We start from the raw sequence: 25,844 nt of genomic DNA, 5'->3' as shown, positions 1-25,844 counted from the left end.
TAACATGAACTGTAGCATTAGACAAAAACATATTTTTAACTCGCACATGTTAGCTGACACAGTCACTAACTTTCCACAGCAATGAAATAATACTTTAAGTACTGCATGTCTTTCAGTAGTTAACTTATACAGATAGTAACAGAAAAATCTTCACACAATATGGCGGAGTAATAGCGAAAACTAGCATACGCAGCAACAGAGTTTAACTGGAACTTTTCAGCAAAATAGTCTGCAATTCACATCTTCCGCTACAATGAACAATGATGACAATGTAATAATCAACAGTAACACACATTTTTACAGATTTGTGCATGACAGTTACCTTAAACAGGGGAAATAGTGAGGAGAGGTGAAAGAACGGCACAGACACGCAGCTCTCACTCTCACTCGTCTGTATTGAGTGAAGGAGGAAGCGCGCGAACCCACCTACTGGAGCCCTGAGGCATTAACAATGGATCGACGCACAATCAACCCAGGCAAAACTTTCACTGCTTATCTCCCTCTATATTCCCACTGCATATTCTATTCGAAAACAGTCAAAGCAACAAATAAAACATTAATAAGGGCATCACATGAAATATAAGGAACAGAGATGTACAACTTCAAAACTAATCAAATTTATGATCCACCACATAAGCATAGTTTAAAAAGTAGGCAGGGTGTCTATCTCCCAAATCCAAGCTGGAGCTGGTTCTGCAGAAATGGGGCCTGGAAGCTGAAGGCTCTGGCTATCATACAACTTTTAAATATCCTAGGAACCACAAGTAAGCCAACAGTCTGAGAGTGAAGTGCTCTATTTGGGTCATATGGTACTACAAGGTTGTTAAGGTAAGATGGGGCCTGATTATTCAAGACCTTGTATGTGAGGAGAAGGATTTTAAATGTGATTCTGGATTTAACAAGGAGAGCTGTTAAGCTGGCTGGCTGACAATGACGAGAAGCCAGTATAGGAGAATTTTACAACTACCAATTCAAGAATTTTCTAGATAAAGGGAAGGTTTAAGATTGGCGTACAATTATCTAAGACAACTGGGTCAAGCCATGGCTTTTTAAGTAATGGCTTAATTACTGCCACCTTTAAAGCCTGTAGTATAGACCTGGCTTTCTTTGTTACTGGAACTAAATATCCAGCAGCAGACTAAGAGTGAAAAGATGCTGCAGAAAGCCAGAAAGGTGGGCAGGGCAGGACTTCTGGACCCTGTAACAGATGTGATGAGGGCCTGCAGCGTGGCCTTGCTGTAGTATGTCCAGCTGCTGTTAACAACTTGCCAATTTTTGTGTGCATGTTTTGTTTTTTTTTTTGTTTTGTTTTTTTGTTGTTGTTTTGCAACTTAGAGTTGGCTTTTCATTTTGAACAAATTCATTTGAATAGAGCCACTATAATTTTCACCTGATAAATAGCGGCTAGAATGTGATGAATTTAATATTCATTTTAGCTAATGTGTTTTTCATTAGAATTTGCTATTTGCTTGTAAATTTAAGTAGAACTGCAACAGCATTTACAATTTATAAGAGCTAGCTTTTTTGTTACCTTGTACCCAATGTTTTCTGGTAACATTAAAGTGTTTTTTAGTTTGCTGTTTTAACACAAAGATATGTCTAAATTGCCTCAAATTCTTCCAGATTAACTGTTAAATGTCTAGCTATGTTTAGTTGCAGCTGTTAGATCATATTTGGACATATCAATATCTTCGGATGATTTGCATTTCTGTTGTGTGGTTAATGTGTAGACCTGATACATCTACCCATGTAATTTCTTCCAGCCTACATTTAAAAAGAATTATCTTTTGTATAAACATCCCATGGGCATTACTGATGTATCTTGGAGCTTCTTCTGATGCAGCAGGCACATTTACCTCAGCTGACATGACTGCTGCTGAGGATCATCCCCAAACTTTACTGAGGCACCACAGGCTTCTACATCCTCCTCTGACATGACTGTATTTGCAGAGGTCTGTTCTGAGTCTGTGCGTGCGTGTACGTGCGTGCGCGTGCCTCATTACTCCTCCTAATGTCATTTATAAATATCAATTCATTTCAGTTTAATTTAATTATACAGCTCCAAATGACAACAACAAGGTGCTTTATATTGTACAGTAGACCCTACAATAATACATACAGAGAAAAACCCAACAATCATATGACCCCCTATGAGCAAGCACTTTGGCGACAGTGGGAAGGAAAAACTCCCTTTTAACAGGAAGAAACCTCCAGCAGAACCAGGCTCAGGGAGGGGCGGGGCCATCTGCTGCGATTGGTTGGGGTGAGAGAAGGAAGACAGGATAAAGACATGCTGTGCATACGTAAATAAGCACTTGCCAATGCCTTACTAATACCTTAACAAAGCTTCTTAATAGTGCTTAATTGTGTGATATTATTATAAAGTAATATCTTGCTTGCTCTTTGCTTAGGCTGCTGCCCCCGCGACCCGGCCCCGGACAAAGCGGATGAAGATGGATGGATGGATGGATATTATAAAGTACTAACCACTGAACAAACATGGTCTGGTGTTATTTAGATGAGTCAGTGGTCAAAGGCTTTGGCACTCTGATCTGAGTGAAACTGGCACATTTGTCATGTGATTTCGCCTCTCTTTCATGGCCAGAAATACTACATGTATTTGGATATGTACACCTAGCCTTAACATGTGAGTTATAAAAATGTGCAAATAAAATCATTTGTGATAACGACTGTGACCTTCATATCAAGTCTGAGAAAAACATTTTGGATAGCACTAAACTAGTTTAGGATGTTTATTAGTACGCTGAAGTTCCAAGCCTCTGAGCCATTGTATAACTACTATGTGTCAAATATGCAAGCACTTTATAGTTAATTATCTTGCAGCCTATAAACATTTCTGTGTTCAGCTCTATTGGTCCTGTCAACATACTTTTAAATATTTATGATAGCCACCCAGACAACAAGAGAAGGGTGTTCTCGGGTCAGCTGCTGTCACAGATAAATTTAAAAGGCAGAGCTCTGCCAAGAGGAGTTGCACAACCAACAAGGACTTGTTAGACATTCCTGTCCTAGCCTAGTCTATTGAATTTTAATAGTGAAATAAAAGGCAGTGATGGCATATGATTAAGGTAACAGGTTTTTGTCATACTCCAAGAGCAGGCAGAACTCAAACGCAGACTCAGAATGCAGTTTGGTAAATCTATTTATAATGATATGACAAAAATATTTACAGAAACAGAAACGGGAAAACATGCACAGTCTCTACATACAGTATCCAAGCCGATGCTCTGCCAGATTCGACTCCATCTTTAAACTTGATTGCGAAACAGACTTCTCTTTTCAACTCACACACAAATCTTCCTTGAGGAAAACAGGGCAGGCTCTGCGACTGGTTTAACACTAAAGCGTCAATTAAAGAAATGCCCTCAGTATTTGAAGGGAGCTGACTGATCATCAGATAAGAAGCAGGTGAGTTGATTACCACAGGTGTTCATTCTCTTTGCTGTAGAGTAAAATTTCATGTTCCTGTTCCAACACTATGTGGTGTTTTTGTGTAGCTTATCTGCATAGCAATTAATTAATTGAAAACCTATAGATAACTTCTTATTTCATAGTATAATCGTTGTGTGCCTCATCTACTCACTGACTATTCACTCACTACTTATAGTCACAGTACTCACTCACTGGATCATCGGGCTTCGTTAGCTTAGCTTGTAGCCGACTCGCTAGCAGCATGGCATCTTGCTCATTGTGTCAAATGTTTATTTACTCCTTCGCCTCCTTTAGCAGTAATGATACTTATAATAAATATAGCCTATTTGAAGCTCTTGAAGCTCTGGGGTGGACAAGGCTGATGCTTAGCCTCGTCCACCCCAGCTGTGAAACTCAGAAACCAGTCTTACTTGTTATCATCTATCGTCCACCTGGGCCTTACACAGAGTTTCTGTCTGATTTCTCAGACTTTTTATCTGATTTAGTTCTGAGCTCAGATAAAATAATCGTGGGTGATTTTAACATCCATGTAGATGCTAAAAATGACAGCCTCAACATGGCATTTAATCTGTTATTAGACTCAATTGGTTTCTCTCAAAATGTAAAAGAACCCACCCACCACTTTAATCACACTCTAATGGTAAATGGCCGCTTCCGCTTATCCTTTTTTTCAGGGTCGCTGGAGCCTCTCCCAGCTGTCATAGGGCGAGAGGCGGGGTACACCCTGGACAGGTCGCCAGTCTGTCGCAGGGCCAACACACAGGGACAGACAACCATTCGCACTCACATTCACTCGCACATTCACACAATGGCAATTTGGATTTTCCAATTAACCTATCCCCACAAGCTGCATGTCTTTGGATGGTGGGAGGAAGCCGGAGTACCCGGAGGGAACCCACGCAAACACGGGGAGAACATGCAAACTCCACACAGAAAGACCCCGGCCTGATGTTGGAATTTAACTCAGGACCTTCTTGCTGTGCGGCAACAGTGCTAACCACCGTGCTGCCCGGTGTATATATGTAAATATATATATATATATATATATATATATATATATATATATATATATATATATACATATATATATACACACACACACAAATATATATGCTAGAATGAAGGAATGTTTTAAATAGAAGTTTTCATGTTCTGTGACATATTGTTATATCGAGAGTTTTCGTTTTTAAACTGAATATTGCTAAATGTATTAAATTAGGTTAAAAAAACAGTTTTCAGGTTTTCCGTCTGGTTTACAGTATTTTTAGCTACATTTGATGAGTTGGTGTAGTATTTCTGCTTAGTTCATTCAGATATAATTGAAACTATAGATTTACTTATTACTCCTGTTTTCTTCTAAACATTTTTGGGTGAACACAATAGTTCTACATGTAAAAATGTTACACTAATCACATTAAGTAATATGCAGTACTTTTTTATGGGGTAGTAAAATAATGAGTTTGGCTAATCTCACTTAAGTTTTAGCTAATTCAGTATTTGGTTTCTATTATTTGGCAGCTGAATTAGATTGTTGACTTAAATGTGTTTAAAAAAAAGTGGGCAGTGGTCTTCTTATGTTTACTGTCATAAAATATACCAATACAAACACATTTTGCATATTTCTTAAAAAAACAAAACAAAATTATAAACACAGCATTACTGTAGCAAACATGATTGCTCATATCTTACACATTCAATGTGTGCAATTACATATTTAGCAGCTTATGTACAATGTTCATCATTAAACTGAGAACAAAACCTGCAAACAAAACCTTTTTTTATGTAAAATGGTGAAATCTTTAAATACTCAGACATCGTGCATAAAATAGTCTTGTTTGTAGGAGGATTTGAACAGTAGGTCGATGAAACCGTTTCATTGCAGCTCAAAGAAATAAGGAAAGAGGGGCTGGAGGTAATCAGATCCGTGCATAGGGGGCTGGGAAAACTGAAGAGGGTCGTTTCTCCTCTTCTAGATTGTGTGAACAGTCCTTCCTACCCAGAGCGCATTCCTCTGCTCTCGCTCCAAGCGCGCATGATGGTAGAGGGAAAGATGAACCCTTTGGCAAAATGGGCGCTGGTCCTTTTAGGGCTTCTCTCCCTTATTCTGAACATCGTCCTCATCGGCATCCACTCCAGCAGGGCACCCAAATGTTCCCGTGAACGCATCCACCCGCTGCGAGGCAGACACGACGACCGCACCCTTGTGTTCGCTGACCTCACCCGGGAGGAGTATATGAAGGTCCAGCAGTATTTACTCAAACAAAAAGACCTGGCTATATCCACCAGCCAGATCACAAAGCCATCTGAAAACTTTCTCTTCTTAATAGAACTGTCGCTCCCAAAGAAAGCAGAGGTGCTGGCTTACCTGGACGAGAAAGGCACCAAACCGGTGAGAGAGGCGACGGCAGTGGTTTTCCACGGCGCAAAAGGCTATATCAAGGAATATGTAGTGGGACCTCTCGACAACCCAACATACCACAGAGATGTGACTAAAGAGAGGTATCAGGTGGATGTCCCCATTAATGCGCGTCCGGTCACCATTGGGGAGTACGTCTTGGTTTTTCGTTTTTTTGAAACCGAGATCTTCTCCAAGTTAGAGAAACTCCTTCGAGAAAGCTTTGGGGTAGACAAGAAAAAGACGCTGAACGCGTTCGAGCAGATGCCTCGCGGAGTTCGGTCCGGGGACAGAAAAACCTGGGTGTCTTTCTTCAGGGATATGAGTGGCATGTACATCCATCCGGTGGGCTTCGAAATTCTGCTTAACCACGAAAGCCTAAACATGTCACAGTGGAGAATAGAGAAATTGTTTTATAACGGCAAATATTTTGACTCTGTAGAAGAACTTCAACGCGCATATGATAATGGGTCAGTTAAGAAAATCGTTTATAAAGAGTCGCCTGACTATGGCTCTCTCAAGCCCAGGAGCAAGCCTCTGCAGATCGGCCCGCAGCAGTTTTACTCAGAGGGGGCGCGATACAACGTCAGCAACAACCATGTCCTGTACCTGGACTGGAGCTTCGCTTTCGGACTGAGCTCTCTCACCGGCATGAAGGTGTTTGATGTACGTTTCAAGGGTGAAAGGATCGCGTATGAACTGAGCGTACAGGAGGCTATGTCGGTGTACGGTTCAGTGACTCCAGGGATGATTATTACCAAGTTCCTAGATTCAAGTATCGGCATTGGGCGCTTTGCCCACGAGCTCGTCCGTGGAGTAGATTGTCCTTATCAGGCGACCTACGTGGACACATACCGCTACATTGATGCCCCACTCCCGGTCAGGTTTAGAAATTCTATCTGCATCTTTGAGCACAACATGGGTCAGCCCCTGCGCAGGCACTTCGCCGACTTTTTCCACAACAACTTTGGAGGAATGGCAAACAGCGCTTTAGTGTTCAGGACCATCACGGCTATCGGGAACTATGACTACATGTGGGATTTCATCTTTTACCAGAGCGGATCAGTGGAGGTCAAAGTTCACGCAACCGGCTACATCTCCTCTTCCTACCTGCTTCCCGGGAGTAAAACACACGGACACCAGGTGGCTGAAAATGTCCTGGGCAACATTCACACGCACTTCATTAATTTTAAAGTGGACCTGGATGTACTTGGTGAGTGACGTACACATTTAAATGTGATTTATTTATTTATTTTTTGACAAAACCGATGTAAATGTAAAGCTTTGCAAAATTAAGCAAACAAGTCTGTTGTCAAAGGCCAAATTATTTGGATATAAGTCCCCCTTTTCCACTCCACACGGTCCTCTTTACTTTCTCTGCTGGTCAGAGTAAATGTTAGCCCCTTAAATATGAGAAATAATAGTACAAGTCCTTTTTAATAAAAGCTATATGTTATATGTTTAGCTGATGTCACATTCCAGATGTGGAGGACGATTCCCCAAAATTACAAAAACAAAACAGCAACTTCGTATTAGAATTTTCTGTATTTTAGAAAAACAAATAAACCAAATCAAATCATATATAGTGCAGTGTATAGTATTATAGCCTTTAGTTTACAGCCTCCTAATAAATATGTCACACTTGATAAAAGTAAATATAAATCCATACAGGCAATAAGCTGTTTGCACAAGTGTGCCAAGCAGGAACACACACACAGACACAAATCCTACTATACATTCCACAGCACTTACACATTGCCCACAGAGTCCACAGTGAAAACAGATCTCCTCTGGTGTTTCTTACTGCAACCAAAGGCAATTTGTGTTTTACTGCTTATGTTCAGCATTACAGCTGCTTATGGAGCCACGATGCTTTTATGCACAATGTAAGCTTCTAGGCATCCTTACCTAAAGAAATCAGTTCCAGTCCTGTGTAATTCTTTTTAATCTCATCTATGTATTCATCAGCCACTCATCTCGCTGAGTGTAAATAACATAAAGACCACCTTCCACACATTCACTGAAGCATAGAAATGCAGAAAAGAAAACAACATTTTGCCACATTTCCTCTGCAGGTGTGAAGAATGTATTCCAGACCAAAGATATGGAGTACATGAATGTGTCACTGCCATGGATGCCTGATCACTACGCCATGATCCCTAAGCTGGTGGAGAAGCAGCTCAAAACAGAAAAGGTCTTCTTCATTTTTATTCAGTTGCATTTTTCATAACCTGCAGAGAATAGAAACAGCAGCGCACACGGGTCAGGAAATGTAGCAGCAGTGTGATGCAGCTGGCAACAAGGTGCTGGGTTAGAATCTCATTTCCTTTCCATGGTTTCCTCTGGGTTTCCAACGCCATTCTTCTTACATTAAACGGTCATCCTTATTGGCAGTTGGTGGACTGTATTTGATTGGCTAAATATGGTTTTAGACTACAGCACTTAGAATTCAAAGACATTTTTTCAGAGTGCATGAAATGCTGATGCCTAGCTTCCTTACCAACAGTTCTCAAAGATGCATTGCCAGAAATAGTGGATATTGAGTATGAAAGCATGCTTGTAGACCGCACACTGAGAGAAACCCATGTCACACTTTTATAGTACAAATGAAATACATTTCCACGCTCTTAAAACTAGAAGATTTAATGTTTTGTTTTCTCATTTAAAGAGAAAAGAGAGGGAAAGACAACACCAGTAATGAAAGAAAATGTTATGGTGGACGTGTAACCACACTTAAATATCATCCTGCTACAGTTTCCCATCACCTGCACAGACTCTGTGTTATACTGCTATTAACAACACAAGCTCTTGTTCTGCTCGGTGAAGTTGAAGTTGAGCCAACCCCAGTGAGTCTCCACTGGAGAATCACTGGATGAATGATGGGACCACTGGAACAACCTGATTCCAGACTTATGCACAAAATAAACAGGTGAAAAAAAGGTACTTAGTAGTTCTTAGTGTAAAACGAGCAGGGTTGATCCAGAAAGGTGAAAGAACACAAAAGGATACACAGGTGTGATTGAGACTCATTCAGGGTTGGACAGACAGTTACAAAGACAGCAGACACTAATAATAATAATAATAATAATAATAATAATAATAATAATAATAATAATGATAATAATAATAATAATAATAATGATGATAATAATAATAATGATAATAATAATAATGATAATAATAATAATAATAATAATGATGATAATAATAATAATGATGATAATAATAATAATGATAATAATAATAATAATAATAATAATAATAATGATGATAATAATAATAATGATAATAATAATAATAATAATAATGATGATAATAATAATAATGATAATAATAATGATAATAATAATAATAATAATAATGATGATAATAATAATAATGATGATAATAATAATAATGATAATAATAATAATAATAATAATAATAATAATAATGATGATAATAATAATAATGATAATAATAATAATAATAATAATGATGATAATAATAATAATGATAATAATAATGATGATAATAATAATAATGATAATAATAATAATGATAATAATAATAATAATAATAATAATGATAATAATAATAATAATGATAATAATAATAATAATGATGATAATAATAATGATAATAATAATAATAATAATAATAATGATAATAATAATAATAATGATAATAATAATAATAATGATGATAATAATAATGATAATGATAATAATAATAATAATGATAATAATAATAATAATAATAATAATGACGATAATAATAATAATGATAATAATAATAATGATAATAATAATGATAATAATAATAATAATAATAATAATAATAATGATAATAATAATAATAATGATAATAATAATAATAATAATAATAATAATGATAATAATAATAATAATAATAATAATAATAATAATGATAATAATAATAATAATAATAATAATAATAATAATAATGATAATAATGATAATAATAATAATGATAATAATAATAATAATGATAATAATAATAATAATAATGATAATAATAATAATAATAATAATAATGATAATAATGATAATAATAATAATGATAATAATAATAATGATAATAATAATAATAATAATGATAATAATGATAATAATAATAATGATAATAATAATAATAATAATGATAATAATAATGATAATAATAATAATAATGATAATAATAATAATAATGATAATAATGATAATAATAATAATAATGATAATAATAATAATGATAATAATGATAATAATAATAATAATAATAATGATAATAATGATAATAATAATAATGATAATAATAATAATAATAATAATAATAATGATAATAATGATAATAATAATAATGATAATAATAATAATAATAATAATAATAATAATAATGATAATAATAATAATAATAATAATAATAATGATAATAATGATAATAATGATAATGATAATAATAATAATAATAATAATAATAATAATAATGATAATAATGATAATAATAATAATGATAATAATAATAATAATAATAATGATAATAATAATGATAATAATAATGATAATAATAATAATAATGATAATAATAATAATAATAATGATAATAATGATAATAATAATAATGATGATAATAATAATAATAATGATAATAATAATAATGATAATAATAATAATAATGATAATAATAATGATAATAATAATAATAATAATGATAATAATAATAATGATAATAATAATAACGATAATGATAATTATGAGCAGACTTGAACCTCTGAACATGTTCCTTAAACAATATATATGTTTATCCCTTTTTATTTTTTTTAATGTTTATTACAAATTTGAAAATGGGCCTTTAGTCTTGTTAAGCACTCTATATCCCACGTCTGCCTCCACCATAGAGTCAACAATGTTTCAGGAAGACTCAAATCCAGAATCCAGAACCGTCTTCCTTTTGTGCCATCCACATGAGACGCATACAGAGCAAACTTGTCAGAATGTAGTGAATGTTTAACTTAAATAGATAAGGTTTGCACATATAGGGATAGAAATGGGCTGTGACTGCACTCTCATGTGAATGTACTATGGCAATGAGCATGTTTTCTCCATATTTTTCAACCCTTTAAGTTCTGCCAAGTGCATGAGCTAGGTGGCATCTTTCTTTGTGAAGAAGCTTTAGTCTTAACCAGCTTAAGCCTGTTGCCTTTAAGTCTTAGACTGTGGAACTGGATTCATTCATTTCCACTGACTTTGTTTAATACTGTAAGGTTGTGTCATTTTTCAGGCCAGTTCTCTAAAGGAACCGGTGTATCAGTAGGTATCAGCACAAGTGTCAGTAACCAGGCTAGAGCAGAGTGTTTCCTTTAGTCTCTTTTTTATGGTTTTCTAGAAAACCATGTTATGCTGGGCTCACACTGTGCGATTTTTGGCCCATTTTGAGCCGATTTTTGAGTCGTGCGACCGTTTTGGCGATCGGCCCGATTTTGGCCTTCATCGTGCGTCGTGCATCGTGTAGTATACGTGGGGTAACGAGAAGCGATTGACACCTCACGACGAGCTCCCGATCATCAATCGCTTGGTCGTGAGGATTTCAAACCGGTTTGAAGTCCTCGCGACCGTCGTGAGGGTGTCACCACAGTTTGTCACACTGCTCACGCGCAAACACAAATGTCAGCGAAAAAGACGGCGCAGCACGGCTGTGCAGCGTGTGATCTGGACACAAGCGATGGAGGCACAACTTGTAGAACTTTGGAAAGCTCATCCGAGCCTTTTCGATGTGGCCTCACAAAATTATCACGACCACAACAACCGTGAAAATAGTTGGATTTACACTGCTGCTCAATCACAGCTGATCATGTTTTTCATTAGCAATTTAGCAAAGTTGATGGTGGTGGTGTGTCTGTGTGAGTGAAAGACGGAGAGGGAGCGCGACAGATTTTCTGTTATAACCTTCATGTTATGGACGCACAGTGTGACTCAGGTCGCATCAGAGCATCGGGCCGTATAGTGTGAGACCTGCATCGTGACCTATGAACTTCTCACCCCTGCGAGTCAATCGTACAGTTTGAGCAGGAGCTGAATCGCGCGACTGAAAAAATCGCACAGTGTCTGCCCAGCATAATCAGGTCAATAAATAAAAGTGACCATAAGCTTTAAGATCTTTGTACTGGATCAGTCAGAAGACGCCAGACTTAACCACTAATCATGCAGCAGATTACCAGGAGTCACTTGCTTTCACTTAAAAATAGACTAATGACCGTGACACCTTTGCAGGAAGCTGCCTTGCGTTATGACACCAAGACACCACGCTACCTGCACATTGCCAGCAACAAGACCAACAGGTGGGGCCATCAGCGCTCATACAGGCTGCAGGTGTATAGCTTTGCTGGGGACCACCTTCCAGAGAGTGAGACAGAGGAGAAGGCGATGTCCTGGGCCAGGTAGGACTGAATGATAGCATAATTAAAAAACAACAAATCGAAACACGCACATTAAATTTGACTCATTGTAAATGTCTACTTTATCTTAAAGAAATAAAGCTAGTGAAACAGGTCATTTGAGTAATGGAACAGGTGGGCTTGGACAGGTGTGTAGTATTGATTTTATTTTTTTATATATACCCAAGTTAATGTGTCATGACCCAGTGCTTTGGCCTTTGAACTTGAGTTTTTCTGTTTTGCACGTTTGAATCCAAGTCTGCGGTTTTTTTGTTTGCTCAGTGTTAGCACTACATTCTCGCATCTATTGCATATTATTGCTACTCTGGGGTAAGTATATCTACTGCATGACATCATGTTTTGTAAGGATGCCATGTGTCTGTATCATCTCTCTTCTGTTAGACCCTCTTACCCAAAGAAACATCAGCCAAATCATGTTTAATACCATCTGTTTCATTGGCTGGGGCTGTGCTGGGCGCATGCTGGCTCCTCTGGGGACTCTCCCTAATTACCTCATGTGTATTTTGAGCCATCAGTTTTTCATACTGTTTGTTTTCCCGAGTATTAATCGCCACATGTGGATCACTGGAGTTTCTTATTTTGCTGTTTGGAATTTTCACCAGATAGTTTTTTGTTACTTTGCCTGCAAGTCATATTTTGGGTCCAGATTTGCCACTAAACGTGACATAATGTCACTTTGAACATGCAGCTAATATCGGGGTTTTCTAAGATGGAGTCCACGCATGTTTGCCTGCAGGTATAAGGTTGCTGTTACCAAGCATAAGGATGTAGAGCAGACCAGCAGCAATCTGTACAATCAGAACAACATCTGGACTCCAGCTGTTGACTTCAGCAAGTACATTGAAGACAATGAAAGCATAGAAGACGAGGTATGTCTGATAAACTAAACACCAACACAACATAACGGCACTCGATTATTTACTTAATCGTGATTTGTCTGCAGGACCTTGTTGCCTGGGTGACCACCGGATTCCTCCACATCCCTCATGCCGAGGATATCCCCAACACTGTAACGGTGGGCAATGGGGGTGGGGTCCTGCTGAGGCCCCACAACTACTTTGATGAGGATCCATCCATCCACTCTGCAGATTCGGTGTACTTTGAGCCAGGTAGCGAGGACAGCTGTGAGCACAACAGGATGGCTTGCCTCACTCGTGACACCTGCAGCCCCAACCTGGAGCCATTCAGCTACCATGGCTTTGATGGAGTCATGAATTTTAATGACTGGAACTGATTTTTATTTAATTTATTTTAATTTTTTTAATTTAATTTAAATTTTTTTGCATTATGTTGTGGAGCTTCTGAGGCCTGACAAACTCACACGTGCTTGGCCTTAAGTAATAATCATGAAGGCCATTAAAGTGTATAAGAAAGCTGTTTCTAAAGGTAAAAAAAGGCACCAGGCAGCATTTTATATAATATTCATAATTTTTCTCTAAAGACACATTTAGTCACTTTTTTTTACACATCTACCAGGAGTTAGACCTGACCACCCAGTTTATGTCATGTTTTTCAAATGTATTGAAAAGAGTTTTGCACAACCTTCATTCATTGCAGCTTGCATTTGGTTGCAGCTTGCATCATGCAAAACGGTGATGAAACATAAGAGACTATCCTGTTAGGCTGTAATAGGCCTTTGCATGTACAGTAGATCACGTGTCCTATACAGTAAGACCAGTGTCTATACTCTATATCTAATTACGAGTATAATAACAAAGTTGACTCTAACACGATGAATCTCCCAATGCCAGATGTCTTATTCTAAGCTGGTCTACAAATTACAGCTTGCTGGCTAACTAGCTATTATTGCAATAAGGCAAATGTTAGTTATACAGTTTTGTTTTGTTACATGGTAACATGATTTACTAATGGTTAAATATGCTACCATTTGACATTATATGTCAGTATTACGAGTTACATCAGCTGGTCAAATAATTCCTCAACATGACTTTTCTACTGATAATGTTTGCAAGCAAGAGCCACCGAAATGGAACTGTGAATATGTGTGGTTATAAAATGTTACATTTATTTGCCTGCACAGTTTCTGATTTGTTTCACCTACTTTCAGTTATGATTTTATATGAATTAAAGGATTTGCTTTCATTGTTTATTTTATTTTTTTACCGCTTGCATGTCTTTGATATAGTTACAGTTATCACTGAATACTAAAAAATAATTATAATCACTAGACCCAAAAACCCAAATGCAGAAACCTTGGAGGTAGAGCAAAATCCAGATATTCAAAAATCATTGCAGGCAGGATTCAGGGTAGTCAGTATAAACAACACAGTCAAGAGGTAAAGTTTATATAAGACTCTGAAAGATCACACATGATAAACCCAAATAGGAACAAATAGAGTTATGACAACAGCCCAACTGTGAACTTATACGGTATCTTTAAAAAACACAATTTCCACAGCAGAAAACACTCACTGATTGTGACGTTCAAAGAGAAATGTTTGGTGTTAATATTCATGTAGTTTGTGGATGGAAATCTCTGGAAGAAAATGAATAGGACTTGGTTTCGACAAGGTGAGCTAGTATTTAATAAAAATAAATCAAACCGAATGATGATCTTTATTTCCTCCTTTTATTCATATTTAAAGTTTTATGATAACATATACTGAAAATGAAATAAAATAAATTATTAAGAAAAACAACAAAAAACTGTTTGCATAAATAAATCAAAGTGGATTTGAATTTTTAGTAAAAAGTTTAACCTAAATATGAATATGAAAATTAAACCTAAACTTTTCATAACTCAGTTTCTTTAAAGAGTTGTGGTAAACTATGACATCAAACCAAAACAAAGAAAAACGGGAATATTGCAGTAATAAGTCAAAATGCTCCCAAATATGATTCTCTGGTTTTCTTCCTGATGATGGACTGCAACACAAGCTGTGATGTAAACACTGTAAGCTGCACTGCTATGGCTCCGAGGTGGGACTACTAAACATTTGACTAAAGTTGGATTCAATCTGGATGTTTTTCAACAGAAGCATTCAGAGGAATGTTTTTGTTGTTGTTTTTACTAAAATACTCTTTGTTTTGTTTTATCTGTAACCATTCTTATCAACTCTATCGCACACTCATACACACGCACAAAGATAAGACCATATCCTATTCCAGTAGGGAGGAAATGGAAAGCACATGTGAAAGTCAGAGTAAGTCGGTCTACACTGCAGAATTTATGGGAACTGCTCTAAAGGTTCATGTGCAGGTCAGTGACCGTATGAGCATGAACCCTGGTGAAGCTGAACATATGTTTTTCTGCTCCAGATGCACAAGGAAATGTTTATGTTTAAGTGCTCACTTTTTTGGCTCTCTTGGCTCTAGGACAGGAAAAAAAAGGCAGGGGGGAGAAAATAGGAGGAAATATGTTAAAAGGGGGGCTTACTTGAGTAAGGCAGTGACAGGATGTGAAGATCCTGAGGGAGAGCAGAGCAAAACAAAACTATAACTATGTAAGAGTAAAGGCTCTTGACTCTGAGGACCTTCCCATCAAGCAGATAACAGTCAGGTAACCAGTTAACTAAGCACTTTGTCTTTCACACAGTTAAAAGTGTGGGGGGGAAACCCAAAATTCATCCAATGAAAATGTTAAAACTTAAAATGATTTATTCTGTCTTTGACTTTGGCACCGATGCACAAATAATTGAATAGAATTCAATTATATCTTGAAAACTGGGCGGAAACAACTTCCTGTTAAACTAGGTTCAGGGAGGGGCAACTTGTTCCAGGAAACAACACGAGCGCAACAGTTTTAACCCTTAATCTGCATTTATGTCTGACTAACTGGGGTCAGTGTCTTGTCCAGGGATATTAGGTATGGGATCATGGAACCACCAACCTTCTGATTAGTAGATGACATGACATAGAAGATGACTCTTCCTCCTGAGCTACTGCAACACCACAGGGCACATGTTCAGGACCCACAAATATCACATTTGACCTATATAGAGATTATCTTTGTTCATCGAGATCATTCTATTCACGATCACGATCCTTTCCTAAACAGCACCAAGTATTATCCCTAAACTGACACAAAGAGTGCATAAAAGTATACAAACACATCAGATTTGAATGGGGAAAAAAATCATGCTGGATATTTGTACTGATATGTATGTGTTAGGAACAAAAGGATGCCACACTGTTTGATGGAAATAAAAATGATCAGTTTACCAAGGGGTAAGAAAAGACAGTTGGAGAGCTTTTCCTTTTCGTGCCCGTTTCTGTGGAACAACCTCCCTCAAGATACAGTGGGGCAAAAAAGTATTTAGTCAGCCACCGATTGTGCAAGTTCCCCCACCTAAAATGATGACAGAGGTCAGTAATTTGCACCAGAGGTACACTTCAACTGTGAGAGACAGAATGTGAAAAAAAAATCCATGAATCCACATGGTAGGATTTGTAAAGAATTTATTGGTAAATCAGGGTGGAAAATAAGTATTTGGTCAATAACAAAAATACAACTCAATACTTTGTAACATAACCTTTGTTGGCAATAACAGAGGTCAAACGTTTACTATAGGTCTTTACCAGGTTTGCACACACAGTAGCTGGTATTTTGGCCCATTCCTCCATGCAGATCTTCTCGAGAGCAGTGATGTTTTGGGGCTGTCGCCGAGCAACACGGACTTTCAACTCCCGCCACAGATTTTCTATGGGGTTGAGGTCTGGAGACTGGCTAGGCCACTCCAGGACTTTCAAATGCTTCTTACGGAGCCACTCCTTTGTTGCCCGGGCGGTGTGTTTTGGATCATTGTCATGTTGGAAGACCCAGCCTCGTTTCATCTTCAAAGTTCTCACTGATGGAAGGAGGTTTTGGCTCAAAATCTCACGATACATGGCCCCATTCATTCTGTCCTTAACACGGATCAGTCGTCCTGTCCCCTTGGCAGAAAAACAGCCCCATAGCATGATGTTTCCACCCCCATGCTTCACAGTAGGTATGGTGTTCTTGGGATGCAACTCAGTATTCTTCGTCCTCCAAACACGACGAGTTGAGTTTATACCAAAAAGTTCTACTTTGGTTTCATCTGACCACATGACATTCTCCCAATCCTCTGCTGTATCATCCATGTGCTCTCTGGCAAACTTCAGACGGGCCTGGACATGCACTGGCTTCAGCAGCGGAACACGTCTGGCACTGCGGGATTTGATTCCCTGCCGTTGTAGTGTGTTACTGATGGTGACCTTTGTTACTTTGGTCCCAGCTCTCTGCAGGTCATTCACCAGGTCCCCCCGTGTGGTTCTGGGATCTTTGCTCACCGTTCTCATGATCATTTTGACCCCACGGGATGAGATCTTGCGTGGAGCCCCAGATGGAGGGAGATTATCAGTGGTCTTGTATGTCTTCCATTTTCTGATGATTGCTCCCACAGTTGATTTTTTCACACCAAGCTGCTTGCCTATTGTAGATTCACTCTTCCCAGTCTGGTGCAGGTCTACAATACTTTTCCTGGTGTCCTTCGAAAGCTCTTTGGTCTTGGCCATGGCGGAGTTTGGAGTCTGACTGTTTGAGGCTGTGGACAGGTGTCTTTTATACAGATGATGAGTTCAAACAGGTGCCATTCATACAGGTAACGAGTGAGGGACAGAAAAGCTTCTTACAGAAGACGTTACAGGTCTGTGAGAGCCAGAGATTTTCCTTGTTTGAGGTGACCAAATACTTATTTTCCACCCTGATTTACGAATAAATTCTTTACAAATCCTACCATGTGGATTCATGGATTTTTTTTTTCACATTCTGTCTCTCACAGTTGAAGTGTACCTCTGGTGCAAATTACTGACCTCTGTCATCATTTTAAGTGGGGGAACTTGCACAATCGGTGGCTGACTAAATACTTTTTTGCCCCACTGTATTCGGCAGGCTGCTCTGTGGAGGTTTTTACAGCTAAGTTGAAGACACATTTGTTCATCCTACATGTCTTAATTCTGTGGCTTTTAGTTTTTACATTTGTATTGTTTTTAACTTGTATTGTGTCTTTTACCTGTATTGCTATGTATCGCTTTTATTTTATTTATCTCTTTAGTTGTACAGCACTTTGTTTGAAAGCGCTTTATAAATAAAGTTATTATTATTATTATTATTATTATTATTATTATTATTATTATTATTATTATTATTATTAAATTCAGACACCCTGATACTCAAATTGAAAACAATAGACGCAGGATGGTCCATTTTTCTCAAATTTCTTTGCAGCAACTGAAAATGGTACCCAGTAGTTTGTATGGCGCTGTGTGCCATTGTTGTCTAACAACACTGAGACACGTTCCTATGAAGATAACAGATTGCCTTTAAAAAGAAAATAAAATTGAATTGGAATCAGACATACATACATGACATACATGACATACATGACACCGGTCAGTCAGAAGTGCCAGCTTGATGCCAGATCTGGGCCAGACCTGTTTTCTATGAGCCAGGGCCACATAAACCAAACCCCAATTAAGCCAGATGTGGCATGCCATCACATAGACAGTGCCATCTATGCCAGGCCTGGCCCATATCTGGATGACATACCACTTACAATGCTGGAAGTCAGCCAGCATTGCTGGCTTGACACCAGATCCGGGCCAGACCTGCTTGCTATGTGGGGAGCTATGAACATGCCCTTGAATAGCTAGAATAGCTATCTCACAGTGCAGGACAAAGGGTCTGCACTTGACTGTCTTCCACCTGTAGTTTTAGCTCATCCATTTTGTTCACAAGAGACTTGTTTATTTTAGTAGGTGCTGGAGCCTGGAGGAGGCGGATTGGTCCAAGGCAGAGAAAGTGCTGGGTAGGCCAGAGCTGAGCAGAGTGGACAGCTCCAATTAAATGTACAGTCACAAAAGAAAAAGAAAAAGTACAAAAGAGAAAACACGTTCATCTGGTGTGTGTGCTGAGGTGATGTGGTAGAAAGGCTGGCCAAAGTACTACAGTGGACCAACCTGCAGACCCTCAGCCAGCGCAGGGGTTGGCTCAGATGATGGTCGACATGGTGACCATGCAGGAGCAGCAGGTGGTGCACTGCCTCTGCCTCGGCCCTCTGCTTCACTTCATCAGGCCATTTAAACGTGGTCGCTTTGTATTAGCTCTTGTTTATAAGATTGGGGAAACCTGCAGTCAGCTGAGACTGAAGAAGTCACTTGGATGAGTGACGAAATATTTCTCCCACAAAACGCTACGTCCAGATGAACAGAATCAACTTTTTGGAGATTTGCTTTCCTGGATGATTGAGCATCAAGACATTAGCTCTTGTGGATAATGCAACGTGATATCTGCGATAAAGCAGGCACTGTTTCGGGTCATCTCCTGAGTCAGCATCCGAAAATAGATACTGACTGACCAGGGCACATCATGTCTCGCACACTGAAAGAGCTGTATGAATTACTGGGTGGGAGGATAAACACAATTGGGATCGCGGGTTATACCCTCTGTTGTTTGAAGTGCAGAACGTGCACCAGGCCTCCACGGGGGGAAGGTCCCAGTCCGGTTAAAATAAAGATTCAGTACGTCCTGGACCTTAGAGCAAAGCTGCACATTTTGGGGAGGTTATTGCAAGAGAATTTGCTCGAGGCCCAATAACATCAACAGCGCCTGTTCAGTAGAGGGGCTACACTCAGGCAATTTTCGTTGGGAGATAGAGTGCTTGTGTTTCTCCATTCTTCTAGTTCCAATTTACTCAACAAGTGGCAAGTGGGGGATATTGACTATGAAGTGATCAGGTCAGACAGGGTAGGAGTCGCACAAGTATATCATCTCAACCTCCTTAAAGCATGGAAAGAGGCTGAAACCACATTTCTGGTGAGCCTGGTGAAGGAAATAGATGAGTTGGGGCTGGAGGTGTTAAATTCCACCATTCCTGCCTCCCTCCATTGTGTTGACCATGTCACACAGGTCCAGAGAGCGGATGTTGCCACGTTGTAACAGGATTTTGTTCAGACAAAATTGGCCAAAATGAGTTTAGAAGTATAATGAGAGACTGGCCTGGCTGAAGGGATCTCGGCACATAACAATGCTCGCAGAGACACCCGTCCACAGGACGAGCTCTCCAGGAGAAGCCAGCTTGGAACCACTAGATGATCAGTGTCATGCATCCAGTGGAGCAGCACCCTGATATTGGCTGACCAATAATAGAACAGAAGGTTAGGCAGAGCCAGTCCACCTTGTGGGCGTGGCCTTTGCAGGATGCGTGGGTTCTTCTTGTTCCAAATGAATGATGATATTAGCTTGTCTAGAGAGCTGAAGAAATGTTTGGTCAGATACTGTATATAGGGAGGTTTTGGAATAGATAAAGGAGCCTTGGCAGCAGGTTCATTTTAATATATTGATCCTCCCGCAGAGAGAGAGGGATAACAAGTTCCAGCAGTGGATGTCCCTTTTCAGACTCTCCAACATTGGCAGGTAGTTTACTTTATAAGATCTTTGTAACAGTCGGAGATCCAGATTCTGAGGCATTTAAACTTTTTATTGTTTATTTTGAATGGTATTAGATTAGATGGGATATCTTTTGCAGCTCCATTGATTGGGATGAATTCACTTTTCTGAGGATTTATTTTGTAGCCACATTGAACCAAATCTTTGCAGCGTGCTTAGTAGTTTTGAGGCGAGGGTGGGGTCAGTTATGAAAAGCAATAGATCGTCTGCGTAAAGTGAAACTTTGTATTCTTGGCCTCCTCTGATGACTCCTGTGATACTGGTATCTTGTCGTATGGCTGAGGCTAAGGGCTCTATAGCAATGACAAACAATAGTGGAGACAGGGGGCAGCCCTGCCTAGTGCCCCTATGGAGTTTAAAATAAGAAGAGATCGTATTATTAGTACGCACAGCTGCCACTGGTGCATTGTAGAGAGTTTTAACCCATGATATGGGTTAAAGCCAAAGCCAAATTTGCTCAAAGTATGAAAAAGGTAGTCCCACTCCACCCGGTCGAAGGCCTTCTCAGCATCAAGTGACAGTAGGGCTTCAGATGTATCAGTTGAAGGGGGGTCATGGATTATACTTAAGACGCGTCTAATATTGAACAAAGAGTATCTGATCTTGATAAGCCAGTTTGGTCCGTGGAATTGATTGTTGGTAAAACGACCTTGGTAAAATGAGTTTTTTGTTTTTTTGTCACACCTTCTCTCTCTTGTTTGTTTGTTTGTTTGTTTGTTTGTTTGTTTGTTTGTTTGTTTGTTTTCTTCCCTGGCAAGTGGGAGGGTGGGGTTTCAGTTTATAAGAAGTATGCTCTACTGCTTGTATAATTTCTTAATAATTTCTTGTCTGTGATTGTACAAAAACTTCTTTCAATAAAAAGACTGATTAAAAAAGAAAATTGGCTGAAATGCGCGTAATAGAAGAGTCGCACAGCACGTGGTGTAGCCCCATAATTCTGGTGGTAAAGAGGGATGGGTCTATACGGTTCTGTGTCAACTACAGCAAGGTGAATGAGGTGTCACAGTTTGATGCTTAGCCCTTGCCTCAACACCGTTGGGCTCCTGGACAGGTTGGGCGCAGCTCGCTTTTTCACATCTTGGATTTAACAAAGGGCTACTGGCAGATTTCCTTGGCTGGAGTCTAAGAAAAAAACGTCCTTCTCTAGTTCATATGGTTTGTACCGATTTGTCACACTTCCATTTGTCTTGTTCGGAGCCTCGGCCACTTTCCAGCACCTTACAAACCAGGTGCTGATGCTCCATAGGCCGGGGCACAGATGATTGTGGCAGATTTTCTCTCCTGCTAGCAAGGGTTAGGGGTAAGCTAGGCGGTAGGCTATGTCAGGTGATGGAGGCATATGGTGTCGTTCTACATATCCCATAATGGTAAATAAATGGTAAATGGCCTGCATTTGTATAGCGCTTTTCTAGCCCATTGGACTCCAAAGCGCTTTACACTACATTCAGTCATTCACCCACTGGCGATGGCAGCTACATTGTAGCCACAGCTGCCCTGGGGTGCACTGACAGAGGTGAGGCTGCCGGACACTGGTGCCACCGGGCCCTCTGACCACCACCAGTAGGCAAACACGGGGTTAGTATCTTGCCCAAGGATATTTGGCATGCAGCCAGGAGGCAGCCTGGGATCGAACCACCGACCTTCTGATAAGTGGCTGACCTGCTCTGCCACCTGAGCTACAGCCACCCATAATGATGAAGTGAAAGATATTTATGTCAAATAATAATAAAAAACAAAACAAAACCATATTCATGCAACCCTTTCCGCTTGGGTTACTTGCATAGTAGCATTCCAAGTCAATGAGAGCTTGGGAGGTAAATGTGATTAACAGATGGGACAATTTAACTGAGCAGATCAGGTGGGGAGAAACATTTTAAGTTGCACCCATCAGAATCCCTAACGGTATTAATGGGCTACACCTTTTTCCCTGTGAGGGCCACGTGTCAACAAAATGACCTTTCTGGCCACAGGCAAAACTCTCACCAGCCCAACATCTTCTTCCCTGACCTGACGGGCTGAGACGGGCCCGTCCAGGCTGCACTGGCTCCTCCTCATTTGCCTGCGCGCTCTCATGCTTCTCCACTCCCAGAGAGGAGACTTTGCCCAAAAACACCCAGACTTTCCTGCATGTAGCCGTCTAACCTGATGCACATATTCATTAATTCATCTAATGTTTTTGGTAAGTCCGTTATTGCCAACTTTAATTCATTTGTTTGGCTACTCTGCCACACACCTTGTTGGTGGAGTGCTACATGAATGGCTGTCATTCTGGAAGATTTTCCTCTTTCAACAGAAAAGTCACTGGGACTTTGTTAGAGTGACCATGGCGTTCTTGATCACCTCCCTGAATAAGGACGTTCTTACCCTGATCACTCAGGGTAAGAAGGTCCTTAACCCTCTAAGAAGAGTCCTGGTGGTTCCAACCTTCTTCCATTTACAGATGATGGAGGCCACTCATTAGGACTTTCAGTGATACCAAAATCATTCTTTACCCTTTCCCAGATCTGTGCCATGATCTAATCCCGCCTTATAGCTGTATTGTCAGCTATTAGAACTTATATAGACAAATGTGTGGCTTTCCAAAGCGTCCAATCCAATCCAACTTTATTTATAAGCACTTTAAAATAACCAGCACAGGATCAAAGTGCTGTACAGTAAATCAGTTAAGAATAATAGAATAGAACAAAGAAGAAAAAACAAAACACATAATACATGAAATTTAAACAACCCTATTTTTAAAAGAAAACAACATAGAATCAACTAATAAAAATACATAAAAACTAAAAAACAGCATCTCACAAGGTGTCAGAGACCAGGGTGAAGAGACGAGTTTTCAGAAGTGATTTAAAAACAGGCAGAGGAGAGGCCTCCTGATCTCTAAAGGCAGATCGTGCCACAGTTTGGGAGCTGCTACAGCAAAAGCACGATCTCCTCTAAGTTTACGCTCAGGCCTGGGAATGACAATGACAGCAGGCTGAGCAAGTGAAGTGCTGCGAATACTTTCCACATGCACTGTAGCTGTGTTTGTCAGCATGAAGGATCGTTCTCTCCGTGCAAGCGCTGCAATAGGCGAATGTCCTGTCTCTTCCTCTATTCCTCCTGTCGCCTCACGACACCTTTAACCAGCTCAGTATGTCTATTGTGTATTATTGTAGGGTCTTTATCTTACAATACAAAACTGCCTTGGATGACTGTTGTGATTTGGTGCTATTTAAATAAAACTTAATTGAACTGAATGTCCCTGATGTAAATGATTTCAAATAGTGCCCACAAAATTGTGCAGGACAGAAAAAGCATTTTGAATAAAATCCAGAAACTCAAAAACTTTCAGTTAAGAGAACTCCTGAAAGAAGACGTTTAAACCTTACACAGCACTCGGACTCAGCAGACCATAAAATAGGAGTGAAATGATTCCTACTCTGTTCCCCACAACATGATTTACACACCCAGTCTCACGGAGGCATTGTGCTCCAGCATCCAAACATCTGGGACTTGTCAGAGCGCTCAGTACTAAACTAGGGGAGTTGGGGTTTTTTTACATATTCACATAAATATCTCCTCACGATGAACACAGAGCTGTGAGAATCCAGTACAACGGCAGATCATGGCAGGCCATAAATGTGGTGCTTTGTGCAGAAAACAGGAAGAGTTTCTGGAATCGGTTTAAATTAAAGGGAAGTTTAATGACCACTACAGTCGAGATTGTTCATTAATTGTAACTTTATGTTTGCTGGCATGGCTCTGTGTTCTCACTGCCTGTGTCCATACACCAAAAGCTGGAGAACAGCAGCACAATCCTGTGACAAAGAGGTGGTACTTAAGTCAAACGGACTGTTGGTGTTTTACAAATGCACAGGAACTAAAACAGCTTAAATGATCTGTTCTATATTAGACACCAAATAGATGCCTAGAAGGATATCAGCTGATACAATGTTGCCTGCTGGTGTGTTATAGTGCCCATACCCTGAGCTGGACTTCATAGCCTAGCTGAACAAGTCTTTTTGGCTTTTGGCTGTAGCTCAAGAGGTCTACTAGGAAGGTTGGTGCTGCTCCTGTCTTGATCCTGAATATCCGTGTGGAAGATACTAACCCTGTGTTACTCTCTGATGCACCAATGGGTGTGATGAGATTAGCGAGATTATTTGTTCATTCGAGGCTCAATGTTGAAATCAGGGGGTTGTCTTCTTATGGGAGTGTTGGCAGTTGGATCTCTGACTGCACCTTGGGCAACAACTGAACCCAAAGAGGAGGAAATGTTTGGGAACATTTACATAGCAACACTTTACTGATTATTGTCTAACTTTAAATGTTATTGATAGTTGTAAATCATTTTCTCTGTGAAAACAAATACCAATAAATGCTCACAGTAGTGGTGGAAGGACCACTGCTTAAGATTCCTGTGAAATGCCAAAGGAGCCGTTATCTCCAACTCAGAGGATTTAAAAGAATTTTCTTCCTGCTCCTTCGAAGCAGGGAAACATTAGGACCAGGACTGAAACTTTGCTCGTGCTGAATACATAGACAATTTTAGAGAATATAGTTTGTTCTGGACCCCCTGAGGTTATTACTCCAGCATCAACACAGCCGACCCAGCCTCCTCCTGGAGCTCAGTTTCAGTGCAATATGTTGCAAAAGAGCCCATCAATAGGATGTTCCAACCGCCTCCTTTTGAACTTTAAACATGGTGTGGCATTCAAAGAGTTTAGTAGTCTCATCTGACCAGACTATACTCTCCCAGTATTTCACAGACTTGTCTAAAAATTGTTCAGCAAACTTTAAATGCGCTTGTGTGGTGAGCATGCATACAGGCCATGGCAGCTGATTGCATTACTTATTGTTTCCTTTCATTCTTAGTCTCTCTGTAGCTCTCCACAAGTGGTCCCTTGCTCTTGGACAGCTCTTATGATAAATCTTTTTTACTCCTCAGCTTGAAAACTTGGAGGGAGCTTCTTGATGTTCTTTTCACTTCTGTAATGTGGCTCCGTCGGTGCTCAGTGGAACCTTCAGTAGTTTAAAAATGCTTCTGTAACCAGTGCCGTCACAATGTTTGGTAAGAATAAGGTTGTGACAGTCTTGAGAGAGTTTTTTTATGGGATGTTTATTCTGCGACTCCTTGGTAATAAGACACCTCT

The 25,844-nt window shown here is 39.4% G+C and overlaps 1 protein-coding gene across 1 annotated transcript; it reads left to right on the top strand.

Moving 5' to 3' along the window:
- Window positions 1-5,444: 5,444 nt before the first annotated feature.
- aoc2 (amine oxidase copper containing 2) lies at window positions 5,445-14,386 on the top strand. The gene is made up of 5 exons (XM_085402831.1): window positions 5,445-7,061; window positions 7,924-8,042; window positions 12,100-12,266; window positions 13,021-13,153; window positions 13,228-14,386. The coding sequence occupies exons 1-5, from the start codon at window positions 5,486-5,488 to the stop codon at window positions 13,516-13,518; spliced, it is 2,286 nt and encodes a 761-aa protein (XP_085258957.1). The 5' UTR covers window positions 5,445-5,485; the 3' UTR covers window positions 13,519-14,386.
- Window positions 14,387-25,844: the final 11,458 nt, after the last annotated feature.

This window comes from Rhamphochromis longiceps, linkage group LG4 (genome assembly GCF_057381845.1).
Source record: "Rhamphochromis longiceps isolate RC_006_pf linkage group LG4, R_longiceps_female_GT1.1, whole genome shotgun sequence".
NCBI classification, from domain to species: Eukaryota; Metazoa; Chordata; class Actinopteri; order Cichliformes; family Cichlidae; genus Rhamphochromis; species Rhamphochromis longiceps.
This window is presented reverse-complemented; position numbering and strand designations above follow the sequence as displayed.

What these genes read in the sequence shown, in the direction of transcription:
- aoc2 (XM_085402831.1), top strand. Translation starts at nt 5,486, where the DNA reads ATGATGGTAGAGGGAAAGATGAACCCTTTGGCAAAATGGGCGCTGGTC. An exon ending in AAGGCGATGTCCTGGGCCAG is followed by an intron (nt 12,267 to 13,020) that starts GTAGGACTGAAT and finishes GTTTGCCTGCAG; the next exon opens with GTATAAGGTTGCTGTTACCA. An exon ending in ATGAAAGCATAGAAGACGAG is followed by an intron (nt 13,154 to 13,227) that starts GTATGTCTGATA and finishes ATTTGTCTGCAG; the next exon opens with GACCTTGTTGCCTGGGTGAC.